This window comes from Rhinopithecus bieti, unplaced genomic scaffold (genome assembly GCF_001698545.2).
Source record: "Rhinopithecus bieti isolate Rb0 unplaced genomic scaffold, ASM169854v2 scaffold_11964, whole genome shotgun sequence".
NCBI classification, from domain to species: Eukaryota; Metazoa; Chordata; class Mammalia; order Primates; family Cercopithecidae; genus Rhinopithecus; species Rhinopithecus bieti.
This window is the reverse complement of record NW_016807677.1, coordinates 7248915-7262874: the sequence shown is the minus strand read 5'-3', so window position 1 is coordinate 7262874 and position 13960 is coordinate 7248915. Positions and strand designations below refer to the sequence as shown.

The window sequence follows — 13960 nt, the reverse complement described above, 5'->3', positions numbered from 1 at the left end:
CCCCCCCCTGGTAAATTTTTTTTTTTTTTTTTTTGGTATTTTTAGTAGAGACAGGGTTTCGCCAGGCTAGTCTCAAACTCCTGACCTCAGGTGATCTGCCCACCTTGGCCTCCCAAAGTGCTGGGATTACAGGCTTGAGCTACGACACCCAGCCTAAAGTTTTTATTACTTAATCTTCTTTTCTTATATGTACTTGTTTCCACTGGGGACTGAATTTTATTTCCTTATGGTTCCCACATTAGCATTTAGGACCATTTTCATAGAGGTGCTTAAATTTTTTGTTTTAATTTTTGCTTAATGGTACTGTACAGTTCACAGTTTCATGTTATTTTCAGTGCTTTTAAAATGTAAATTAGATCAGGTCTCTCATCTACTTAAAGCCCTTAAGTGGCTATCAGTATTTTAAGATACAGACCTCCATGTTAGGCCTAGAAATCCTTGCTTAGTTTGACTTTCACTTCTTCAGTTTCATTGTACGCCTTACTCCTTCCCTGATCTTTATGCGTTAGCCTCATTGGGCTCCTTTCAGTTTTGTGAATGTGCTGCACCTTTTTTTAGGGTGCTTTTTTCCCAGTTGAAATAGTACCTTCAAAAAGAAGCCTTTCATGATTGCCCTGTCTACAGTGGCCTCACCCAGATACTTTCCAGTGGATCATCCCTGTACCTCTAGCATTTATTGCCCCCTGAAATTGTAATGTTTATTTGTCTGCTTATTCATTGTCTTTTTCTCCACTCAAATAGAAGTTTCATGAGGCCAAAGTGCCAAGCATCATGAGAGACACAAATAAGTCACTCAAATATTTGTCAAATGGAGTTTATTCTTCAAACTCAAGTAGTGTAACTTTCTTTATTTGATTCCATGACGGAGAAAGCACTGTATTTTGAGATTGACCTGAAAAAAAGTCAGGACAGTTGAGGGCCCTGAGCCCTGTGTTACTGTGCTCATCACTCTTATGTAATTGATTTTATTCTCACTGACTGAGGTATTTAGGGTGCTTTTTAAGAGCTATACGTATATATGGAAACTGGCAAAAAAAATTATGGTTTTCTGTACATGTTTATCAGCCTTGATTTGCCCTATTAAATATTTCAAAATTAGAGTTATAAATTTCTTACTAATGTACATTTTATGTTGTAAGTACTAGGCTCTTATTTAATGCTGCAGACAGCATGATACTCTCACATGACAGGATAAAGGAATTGCTATGTGGGGGCAGAAGCCAGTAGGATAGATGTGGAATAAAACCCCCTTTAAGGGTTCTTTGCCATCAAGTGACAGTTGATGTGCGGAGCAATTTAAGGTATGACTCTCCCACCAAAAACAAAACTTGGAGTTTTTTACTGAGAAATCAGAGTAACCCAAGGCGTGAATAACTTGCCCAACATGACACAGCAGTGAAGAATAGAGCCTCGGTTCAAAATCAGGCTTGTCTGACTCTAGAATTTATTTCTACTATATTTTTAAATCTTCTTAAGTAGAAAGAAATCTGGAAATGTATTTTACTTACATGTTTTATTAAAGATGTGGAAAATGTTTGAAGTCATCTGTTTGATATCTGTTACTGTCATCATATTTTATAATCTAGTAGCTTCTATGTGGGGATTATAAATAATTTTAGAAAAGTTTGACTATATTTGCTTTTAATTATTGCCAGAAACTTGAACATATAGTCTTGAAAGTCAATTGTAAATCACCTTGAAAACTTTCAACTATGTAACTAAAAATTCTCAGAAGACCATGGTTTGCTTCGGTAGTTGCACATAGCTTGAAGAACTGATTCAGAATCTAACAGATGCGAACAGCCTAATGTAGGGAAATTGCTGAAAGCACAATTAAATTGCCAGCGTATACCACAAGCAACAATTTCCTTAATTTTGTTGAACACACAATTTGAAATGATTATGTGCTTACAAAACAAACAGAGAAAAGCAAAGTGTTTTACAATCTGTAGTTTTATATTCATAAATATGTCTCAAGGTTAAAAGTTTAATATTATAAATAGTATTATAACCTAATATTTAAAATTAGGGTAACCCATGTTATCCTAATTAATACAGAATCAGATACCTAATCCCTAATCCGTTTTCTACTAGTGTTCACATGTCAGGTGGTACATATATCAGTGTGCTAAAAACAGTTCAGATTATTTCATCTAATGGGCCTTTCTTTTTTAGTAATATTCCAAGAGTGATTGGAAAGAACCAGCACAAGCTGAGCTGTCAATCTTGAAGTCTTGATCTACCTATAAGAAGGGTTTTTTGGCCTGGTATTGTGGCTCACGCCTGTAATCCCAACACTTTGGGAGGCCGAGGCGGGCGGATCATAAGCTCAGCAGTTTGAGACCAACCTGGCCAACATGGTGAAACCCTGTCTCTACTAAAAATACAAAAATTAGCTGGACATGGTGGCAGGCCCCTGTTATCCCAGCTAATCAGGAGGCTGAGGCAGGAGAATCATTTGAACCTGGGAGGCAGGTTGCAGTGAGCCGAGATTGCACCATTGCACTACAGCCTGGGTGACAGGGTGAGACTCCATCTCAAAAAAAAAAAGAAGGGTTTTTTTTCATAGTATCATTTTTGTACCGAGTAGAAAAAAGAATTGTTAGAGGAAAAGATGAGTGTAGATTTAGATTTGAGGATTGAAAATAATAGCTCTTCAAAATATTTTGAAGAGAGCAGATGAGCCAGTTTTGATTACCTTATTAGAGCTTCAGCGTTCATAGTGGTCATATTCCTGAAAACACTATTTCTCTTCAAATTTAGTAACTAGAATTGTGAAGTCTGCAGATTTGTGGGTTAGGAACCTCTTACCAGGATTTAATTGGGATTTTTTTTAAAAAAAAAAAGATTCTTTAAGCGTAAAATATTAAATTGGCATCAACCTTTTTACTTTACTCCAAAATTATAAATTAAATCCTTTTAACATAACATTAAATATTTAATTTCATAAATTATTAATCTTTTGTGCTATTTATTCAGCTCCATCTTTGAGGAATGCTAGTAATTTCTGACTGAAGAACATAAGGCTTAAAGATAGTCATGCAGAGATTCTCACACCCCTGAGACTTGAGGGAACTCAGCTGTCTGGGTTTCCTCCACTTCTTTAATAAGATGCTGGGAAGGCTGCCTCTTATCCCTGGGGGAAGAGAAGGGATACCACTAAGCAGCGATGACGATGATGATAGCAACTAACATTTATTGAGCATTTATTATGTGTCAGGCAGTATGTTATGAAATGTACTTATCTATAAGTGCAGACTGAAAGCATTGATTAATTATACTATATATAACTTTAATCTGTATAACTTGAAATCTGCTTGTTGGGGCATCAGCCTTCAGGGTTGATAGAAGATGACTCTTGAATTTTTGAGGTTGACTGACTGTAAGATGATAGTTATAGTGACTTAGAAGGAAGTAATGAAGTTTATAAAAAGAAAGATGAGCTCTGTCTTGATAACATTGCAGTGGCAGAAAGAAAATCTGTATAAATATATAATTAGGTAACTGTTGAAATGTAAAATATCTTTGGCAAATTTGGAGATTATTCTTATAAAAATTCTGAGGAATGAATGAAATCTCCCAGGGCAGAGTTTCTTAACCTGGTATTAAACCTAAGATTTTATAGACCTCCTTGAAATTATATACTAAATTGGGGACCAGACACAGTGGCTCACACCTGTAATCCCAGCACTTTGGGAGGCCGAGGCGGGCGGATCATGAGGTCAGGAGATTGAGACCATCCTGTCTAACAGGGTGAAACCCCGTCTCCACTAAAAAAAATTAGACTGGCGTGGCGCGGGTGCTTGTAGAAACACAAACACACACACAAGGCGGAGGCAGGAGAATGGCATGAACCTAAAAAAAAAAAACAAGCGCTTGCAGTCGTCCCAGATCACACCACACCACTGCACCCCAGCCTGGGTGACAGAGCAAGACTCTGTCTCAAAAAAAAAAAAAAAAAGATAAGAAAAGAAATTATATACTAAATTGTATATGTGCATGTGTATGTATGTATCATTTTTATTAGACTTTCAGTAGGGTCTGTGAGCAGAAGGCCCAAGGCCAGAGTGTTAAGATATCTCTTGACCTGAGTGACGAAAGGCACCCTGAGACAGGCACTAAATGAGAAGAGTGTGAAAAAGAACCAACATCATTCAGCTATGAATAAAGCAGATCAAGGTTAGCCACATGAAGGTGATAGTTTATATTTTTTAGAAATAACATTTCACTGTGTTGCCTAAGCTGGTCTCAGACTCCTTTGTAGTTATTTATTATGGTGCTTGAATCATGAAAGAAAGAGAAAAGAAAGCTGGGAAATAAACACATACATCTTAATGGTCATCATTGGAAGTGGCTAGCGTGCCAACTCCTTACTTTGAAAATTGGTACTTAAAGAGGAAGAATTAAGCATTCATTCTTCCAACCTATTGTAGTTGTTTTTCAGAATAATAACTCTAATTGACAAGAAAAAATACTTCTCTACAGAAGAATTTCACCTAATAAATGTGGCAGGAATCAATTAAAAAATCACAATTTTGCAACCCCTAATGAAATCATTGATTCCTACAACAGCCACTAATGAATACTAAAACTGTTAATGCTGTGGTTCTCAAAGTCTGGCCCCTGTTCCTGCATCTTAAACATCACTTGGATACTTCTTTAAAAAATACGAAATCTCAGGCTCTTTCCAAAACCGGCTATGTCAGAAACCCTAAGGGTAAGTCCCAGTAAGCTGTGTGTTAACAAGCCCTCTGAGGGTTCTGACAATCACTGGAGTTTGAGAACCATGATATTAGGAGAAAGATTGATACGAATCTTTATTTGAAGGATCAGGCTCTCACTCGCAGTACTTACTGACCAATCTTAGCACTCCTAAAAGAAGAACCAGATGTTATATTCCTCCTAGTAGATGCACCTGTGATGTATTCTTGCCACTCCCAAAAGATATTAAGCCTGAATCTGTTCAGTCCTTTATAGAAACTATAGGAAATGGAAGAATAAGTTAAACAGTAATGTGAGGAAGCAGAGGACAAATCCAGAATGTAGGATGACCAACCCATTTTCTTCAAATCAGTGGCACAGGAAAAGGGGAGGGTGAGAGTAAGAGCCCTGTTGCAGTGTAAAAGGGCTCCAGAAACAAAACAAACAAATATAAAATGTTCATCTTGCTTTGTATCCTGATTCAAACAAGCCAACTATGGAGATTTGAATTCAGACTGGGTAGTAGAAGATAATAAGGAATTGTTAATTATGTTAGGTTTGATAATGATATTGCACTTATGTAAGAAAATGTCATTTTTGAAGAGATACATAGAAAAGTATTTAGGGTGAAACAAATTGATGTCCAAATTTGCTTTATGTTACATGAGGAAAAAACGGATAAATGAAGCAAGTATGACAAAATGTTGATAACTCAAATTTGGTTGATTTATTATACTATTTAATATAATTTTATATATGTACAAAACTTTCATAATAGAAAATTTTAAAAGATATCTGTAACATAATGTATTTATTAGAACATTTCTACCTGTGCTAACCTTCATCACAGTGTATTGTAATTGCCTGTTTACCTTGCCTGTGCTAGTATTTCTCAAACTATCAAACTGTCAGTATTGAGTTTAAATTAGCCAGTCCGTTGCAGACCATGATTTTTGTAAAATGGCAATAAAAAATAATGACCAGAAAAGCAAAACTGGAGGGGTTATACAAGATATTACCTTAAAAGTTTTCATTGTTAAAGTTAACAAACATAAAATTACATTTCACTTAACAATCAGAACCAACATAAACATAGGGAACAAGAATTTTCTAAAAACTGTATTATATTCATCAAAAATACACACATAAGCAGACATGAGAGCAATGTGGCTGTAACATCTGTCACCCCATTGATCGCCAGCGTTGATTCAGCTGATCTGGCTGGCTAGACCGGTGTTCCCCTTCCTCCCTCACCCCTCCAGTGCGTCCCTCCCAAAGCTGCAGGCTTGGTCGAAGAAGACAAGCATCCCCAATAGAGGAGGACTGGTCTTTGGTCAAGGGTATGTTAGTAGCTGCACTACCCTGCCAGAACCTCCAAACAAGCTCTCAAGAATAAACACATAAACAATTAGTATAGACAGTTGCTATTAAATTCATAAGTTTGTTCTATAATTACAAGGTTTTATTTTATTTTTATTTATTTATTTATTTATTTTGAGACAGAGTCTTGATCTGTTGCCCAGGCTGGAATTTAGTGGCTCAATCTCAGCTCACTGCAACCTCCTGGATTCAAGTGATTCTCCTGCCTCAGCCTCCCGAGTAACTGGGGTTACAATTGCCTGCCACCATGCCTGACTAATTTTTGTGTATTTAGTAGAGACAGAGTTTTGCCATGTTGGCCAGGCTGGTTTCGAACTCCTGACCTCAGGTGATCTGCCCACCTCGGCCTCCCAAAGTCCTGGGATTACAGGTGTGAGCCACCGTACCAGGCCATAAATGAGGTTTTTAATGTGAAACATGAGTGTGCTTTTTGTATGTTAACTTCAAGACTGTGTGCATTAACTTGAGCTTGGATTATGTTCCTCGAAGGGGGTGATATATGCCTAAACAAATTTTATTTGCAGCCACAGGTTTCTGGCTCACTTACTTCTATTAGTGATTTCTCAGCACATGTTCCAGTTTCCAGGGATACCTACACTGCAGAAATAATAAAGAATGGGGAAGATAATAGATACCCTGGAATGCCTGCCGAGATTTTTACCTGAAAAGTGAAAGTGCCACTTCTCTAAATAGTTTGTCTCTGGAATTTAGATCATTTTTCTCACACTGTGTGTTATACATTTACTGATATGTGATGATTCTGGCTTTACATGGTAACTTTAGGTTCAGATATACCATGCCTTTGTTTTTCAGACACTGCCCTTCCTGATACCACGTTTCAAAGTTTTTCTTTCCCCTTGCCTGTAGTTCTCCCAGTTTGGACTGATAGCTTCGAAAAACAATAACTATAGATTCCATTGTGCTTCCGGGGACTCATATGGTAATTAGTAGTTTGGGGTGTCTTTCTATATATGTAAACTTGCACTTGTTCACATTAAATCTGTCAGATTTCTCTGTGTTGCCAAAATCTCAAAAATCTTTCCCACTAACCTCCATTGACTCAGCATTTTCATCAGGAAAAAAAAAAGTTGTCTATCTGTACAAGTCAATCATTTGTCCATGAAAAAATGGTCTCATTTAGAGGTACAGCTTAAATAGCATTTTGTGTGGAATCTTAGGAAAGACATTATTAACTACTCAAAAGTTATTTCTTACAGAAAACATATTGCATTCCCTTCCGTAGGTTATATTTGCCCAAAGGTCCATATTTATAAGGGACTTCCCAGCTCATCCAGTGTAGAAGTGAGCCTCTGGTTTGCTCTTATGCAGAGAAGGCACATTGTCTACTTGCCAGTTCTTAAACATAATCTGTCTCTGTTGGCAGTTTGGACATTTTGACTAAAAATTATGCATACTTGTTCTTAAGTGATCTGTTCTCCTTTAGAATTATAAATGGCTACTATGCAGGTTCTGCAAAGGCAAGGGGAAGATGTAATGAGCTGACCATCTCAGTTTCTGATGCTAACCCATAAAAAAGAATAGATAAAATGTCCACTTAAATTTAAAGCCTGTAATATTTAGAATATGGCTAATCAGCTAAGTACTCAGAATTATACATAGGATGCTCTGTGCTTAGTGCTAAGCATTGCAGAGTACAAAAGAGAATAATACAATTCCTGTCTTCAGGAGGCTTAAATGACATTGTCTTTAATACTTCAAAACACTATGTGTTAAAGCAGTAGTCCCCAACCTTTTAAATGACACCAGGGACCAAACAAGTAGAGGACAATTTTTCCACAGACCCAGGATGGGGAGGATGATTTGGGGATGAAACTGTTCTACCTCAGATCATCAGGCATTAGATTCTCAAAAGGAGGGCGCAACCTAGATCCCTCACATGTGCAGTTCACAATAGGGTTCGCATTCCTATGGCAGGGGGCCGGGTTCCTAACAGGCCATGGACCAGTGCTGGTCTGTGACCCAGGGGTTAAGGACCCCTCTTTTAAAGTTAGGGCTGTGTGTGTACACATGTGTGTGTACCTTGGGATATTTATTATACATATGCGGATTATTACATACAGTGTGAGGCAGTGTATGATAAATGACAAGGTGTTGAGAGAACAGGTTATTTCTGTTTGAAGTGATAAGGGACTATTTAAGGGCAAGATGTCATTTAATTAGAGTTTTGAAAGGATGGTTAGGGTCTGGTGTGATGGCTCACACCTATAATCCCAGCACTTTGGGAGGCCAAGGCAGGAGGATTGCTTGAGTCCAGGAGTTTGAGAACAGCCTGAACAACACAGTGAGACCCCATCTCTACAAAAAATAAAACATTAATAATTAGCCAGATGTGCATGCATCTGTAGTCCCAGCTACTCGGGAGGCTGAGGTAGAAGGATTGATTGAGCCCAGGAGGTTCAGGTTGAGGTGAGCTATAAGTGCACACCATACTCCACCCTGGGCAATAACAGAATGAGACCCTGACTAAAAAATAAAAAATAAAAGGATGGTTAGGATTTCAACAGGAGTCTAGTAAAGATGCTTAATATAATAAAAAATTAAGTCAAATATTACAGCCCCAGATTGACTGTTCAGTCACCAGTTGTACAAATTCAGCCAGATTACTTAATCCCTCTGATTGTCAGCTTTCTCATCTATAAAATGGAAATTGAGTAATAGTTATCATAGAAGGTTTTAGAAAGATGAAATGAGACACTGATATGAACATGCTTTGTAAAGTATAAAGTATTGTGTAAATGTTAGTAAATTTTATAGCAAGTAGGCCAGGCATGGTGGCTCACATCTATAATCTCAGCACTTTGGGAGGCCAAGGTGGGCAGATCACCCGAGGTCAGGAGTTCAAAACCAGCCTGGGCAACATGGTGAAACCCCGTCTCTACTACAAATACAAAAATTAGCCAGGCATGGTGGCATGGACCTGTAGTCCTAGTTACTCGGGAGACTGAGGCATGAGAATTGCATCAACCTGGGGAACAGAGGTTGCAGTGAGCCAAGATTGCACCACTGCACTCCAGCCTAGGTGACAGACAAGACTGTCTCAAAAAACTAAAGAAAAAAATATATAGTAAATATTGAGAAGGACATGAGCCAAAGGCAGGGAATTTAAAAACCTGTAAGCTAGTAAACACTAGAGCAGAAAATATGTGCAGGTGACTGGGAATACTGAGTCACTAATACAGTTCCCTAGTTAGGACAATTATGTTAAATTTAAAAGTCTTTCAAGATTTGTGTTGATCAAAAGATAATTTCAGAGGACTTTCAGATCTTTGGGTGAAATGTTAATGAGTGGTAATGTTTAGTTTTATTGAATTGATGTACATAGTTATGTAGAATTAATTTTCAGGTAAGCTGCTTTAATGAAGATTATAACATTGCATGAAGATAGTGTATCTTGCAAAATGTATTTGACTTATAGTTTAGAGAATATGGTTGTCATGATGACAGTGTTTGGTTTAGAGCACAAGTCTGCATGTTCTTGGGTATATGAGAATTCCTTCTAACAGCACTGGGTGTGAATTATTTAAGCTACTTCCAGGTATCACCATATCTCATGTTACAGGTGGTTTGTATAATAATTGCATGAAAACAGTGTTTCAGAAAAGATGTCTTCTGTGTGACGAGATGTCAGATACTTCATTTATTTCCTCTGTTTTACATAACTTTTATTTTTTTAAAGTGTGAAATAATAAGCTTTTCAACAAATAGAGTACCTAGACCTTAAAAAAATCATGTTGAATTGTACTGTGAATCTGTGAATATTATGCTGCTTGCTGCTGACTGGTCTTGGGCTGTCACCATTTGTTTGGACTCCAGTGAAATATGATTAGAAATACTTCTCCAGGCCGGGCACCGTGGCTTACACCTGTAGTCCCAGCACTTTGGGAGGCTGAAGCAGGAGGATCATGAGGTCGGGAGTTCGAGACCAGCCTGGCCAACATGGGGAAACCCCATCTATACTAAAAATACAAAAATTACCTGGGCATGGTGGCAGGTGCCTGTAATCCCAGCTACTCGGGAGGCTGAGGCAGAAGAATCGTTTGAACCTGGGAGGAGGAGGTTGCAGTGAGCTCAGATCGCGCCACTGCACTCCAGCCTGGGAAACAGAGCGAGACTCCATCCCAAAAAAAAAAGAAAAAGAAATACTTCTTCAAAGACAAGAAACTTGGAAAACACCATATTACTTTATCACTAATTATTGTTTTTTTTTTAAAAAAAAAACTTGTTTGTTTGTTTGTTTGTTTGTTTTTTGAGACAGAGTCTCGTTCTTTCACCCAGGCTGGAGTGCAGTGGCGCGATCTCAGCTCACTGCAAGCTCCGCCTCCTGGGTTCACGCCATTCTCCTGCCTTAGCCTCCTACGTAGCTGGGACTACAGGCACCTGCCACCACGCCGGGCTAATTTTTTGTATTTTTAGTAGAGTAGGTTTCACCGTGTTAGCCAGGATGGTCTTGATCTCCTGACCTTGTGATCTGCCCGCCTCGGCCACCCAAAGTGCTGGGATTACAGGCGTGAGCCACTGCACCCGGCCAAAAAAAAAAAAATGTTTTGAGGAAAAAAATTTCCTGACTACTAATAGTGGAGTTATTTTATTTTGGTGACTAATTCTTAATCCTCTTTTCATTTACAGACTATCTTGCTAATCATGGCCGGTTAAATGAGTCTGAAGCCAGGCGAAAATTCTGGCAAATCCTATCTGCTGTTGATTATTGTCATGGTCGGAAGATTGTGCACCGTGACCTCAAAGCTGAAAATCTCCTGCTGGATAACAACATGAATATCAAAATAGCAGGTAACTGGGAGACAACTGGCTCTAACATGATCTGATGTGAGCCACTGCACTCAGTGTGTGGAAACAGACCTGCAGGCGCAGATTCAGCAGCATTTCTACCTGATGACATCAAGCTTTCTCAAAGTCCATTTTATTCATTTCCTTAGTTCTGCGTGTAATTAAAAGTAAGGGAATGAGTTCATTATTAATATACACAGGTCAGAGCTACATCTGGTGTCTGATGTGTCCAGATTCCATTGGTAGGGGGGCTCTACTGGAAGAGGCACATTTGTCTGAATGTCAGAGTGATTAGAGAGAGGACAGGGATGGAGGAGCAATGCTGGTTGCTGGTACTCTGGCCTGCTCTCTAATTATGACTGATGGCTACAGCCAGAAGCAGAGAAAAGGCAAAGGAAGTGGTGGAAGTAGAATGAGAAATACTTGAGACAGAAAAACACCTTGCCTTGCTCTGATACAACAGGGGTTTGATTTATAACATGAAAACTAAGTTGGGTAGAGATTAGTTTGCCTGTTTTTCTCTTTGCCTTTTCACAATTGTCAAATGTTTTCTTTTATATTCTCAGTTTCTATATTTACATAGTCAAAACTCTCATTCACTCAATAAATATGTATCAGGTACTGTGCTATGTTAAGTACAATATGATATGTGGAAATCATTTCACAACATATCCATATATCAAAATAATATGTTGTACACCTTGAATATATACAATTTTTGTCAATTACACTTGAATAAAACTGAAAAAATACAGTATGATAGTTGCAATTTTAAAAGTATATACAGGCCGGGCGCGGTGGCTCAAGCCTGTAATCCCAGCACTTTGGGAGGCTGAGACGGGCGGATCACGAGGTCAGGAGATCGAGACCATCCTGGCTAATATGGTGAAACCCCATCTCTACTAAAAAATACAAAAAAATTAGCCGGGCGAGGTGGCGGGTGCCTGTAGTCCCAGCTACTTGGGAGGCTGAGGCAGGAGAATGGCGTAAACCCAGGAGGCGGAGCTTGCAGTGAGCTGAGATCCGGCCACTGCACTCCAGCCTGGGCGACAGAGCGCCAGACTCCGTCTCAAAAAAAAAAAAAAAAAAAAGTATATACAAACTGCTGTAGGAGTATAGGTGAGGGAACAGCAGGCTACCTGTAGAGTCAAGGAAGCTTCACAGAGAAGGAATTATTTGAACTTAGACTTGAGAGAGAAGTTAGAAAAGCTTGTCAGGAAGATAAACAGAAGCAGAATGTTGCAGGCAGGCAGGCAGAGATTGGAATGGTGGGGAACTGTAAATTCAAAATTGGTAACATGTAAAATCTGTAGGCATGCGGGACTGATACAGGGGGAGCAGATAGGTAAAGACCAGAGTATGAAATATCTTGAATGCCATGTCAAAGATTTGAGAGTTTATTCTGTAGGTAATGGGGAATCTAGCCTACTGAAAATTATAGGGCATGGATGGGGGTAAAGTGGAATTGGGATAACATGATTAGATTTGCATGTCAGAAATATGTCTCTGGCAGCAGAGTTAAGATAGGTGGGAGGTGGCCGGGCGTGGTGGCTCACGCCTGTAATCCCAGCAGTTTGGGAGGCCGCGGCGGGTGGATCACAAGGTCAGGAGATCAAGACCATCCTGGCTAGTACAGCGAAACCCCGTCTCTACTAAAAACACAAAAAAATTAGCCAGGTACGGTGGTGGGTGCCTGTGAGTCCCAGCTACGCAGGAGGCTGGCGTGAGGAGAATGGCGTGAACCCGGGAGCCAGAGCTTGCAGTGAGCCGAAATCGCGCCACTGCACTCCAGCCTGGGCGACAGAGTAAGACTCCGTCTCAAAAAAAAAAAAAGATAGCTAAGAGATGTGGGTGAGGTGGAAGACAGGAAGACTAATAAGGAATCTAGTGCAATAGTCCATTCAAGAAAACGTGAGTCTGAACTACAGCAGCAGCGGTAGAGGTTGAAGGTATGTAAGGGAGATTTTGTTTGACTTGGGTTTTGAAGAAGAGAGGTTAAAACCTTAGCAAAGTGCACGTGGTGGTGTTTTGTCCTAAGATTGTTAAAGAAGAGCAGGGAAACATCCAGATGACAGGGGCTAACCAAGAAATTATTAATTGACCTGTTAGGTTGGATACTCATTGAACTCAGTAAGTTTAGGGACAAAGTAGCTTCCTCGGTTTGCTGTATTATGATATAAAATATAAGGTAAAACCCTCATGTTTGTACATCGAACTGATTTGTTTCTGTGCCGTTTCCCATTAGTTTTTGTCTTACGCAATTAGGGGAAGGCAAATAATTTTTACTCATTTTAAATGTCAATATTGCATATGTTATAGGATATGTAATGGATTTTCCATTCTGTAGTCTGTGATTTTTTTTCTAATGGGATTACCTGAATAAGACAAAGTGTTTTTAAGTTAATTTGTTATATTCATTTGTGTGTGTGTGTGTGTGTGTGTGTATATACACATATATATAAAGATTTGTATCGATTTGTCATTTTTGTTGTGAAAATATGATGCACAAAATTAGAATGCTTTCATAGTTTATGTGTGTTCACTTCCATTTGTTTTTTCCCCTTCCTCTGCTTTTGGACCTTCCATTTGGTGTCATTTATTTCACTCTTGTTTGCCAACCTTCTGTAATGAACTTCACTGGGATATTTTGGTTAATGCTCCTTGAAAGCACCGGCTGCCCTAAAATTGTCTTTTCAGAGAAAGTTTTTTTTTTTTTTTTTTTTTTCTTAAGTCTTTTGCTCTGTAGAAAGAAGGGGGAAACTCCTGTTTCACCTTTACATTCCCTTATTATCAAAACAAAATATTTGCCAAAACAATAGCTCAAAGGAGTTCTAGGAGTTTTTTTGTTTTGTTTTGTTTTCCAGGGGAACCTTTTTTTTTTTACTTTAAGTTCTGGGATACGTGTGCTGAACGTGCAGATTTGTTACATAGGTATACATGTGCCATGGTGATTTGCTGCACCTATCAACCTGTTATCTAGGTTTTAAGCCCTGCATGTATTAAGTATTTATCCTAAGGCTCTCCCTCCCCTCCCTCCCTGTCTCCCCTCCCTCCCCACCTCCCCTCAACCCCC

The 13960-nt window shown here is 38.9% G+C and overlaps 1 protein-coding gene across 2 annotated transcripts in view; it reads left to right on the top strand.

Annotated features, from left to right (window-relative positions):
- SIK2 (salt inducible kinase 2) overlaps positions 1-13960 on the top strand; it is a 134843-nt gene that overhangs the window by 82062 nt on the left and 38821 nt on the right. For both annotated transcript variants that reach the window (XM_017883239.1, XM_017883238.1), the window contains one exon: positions 10729-10890. In XM_017883239.1, coding sequence (XP_017738728.1) covers positions 10729-10890 — 162 coding nt within the window. The remainder of the gene's footprint in view (positions 1-10728; positions 10891-13960) is intronic.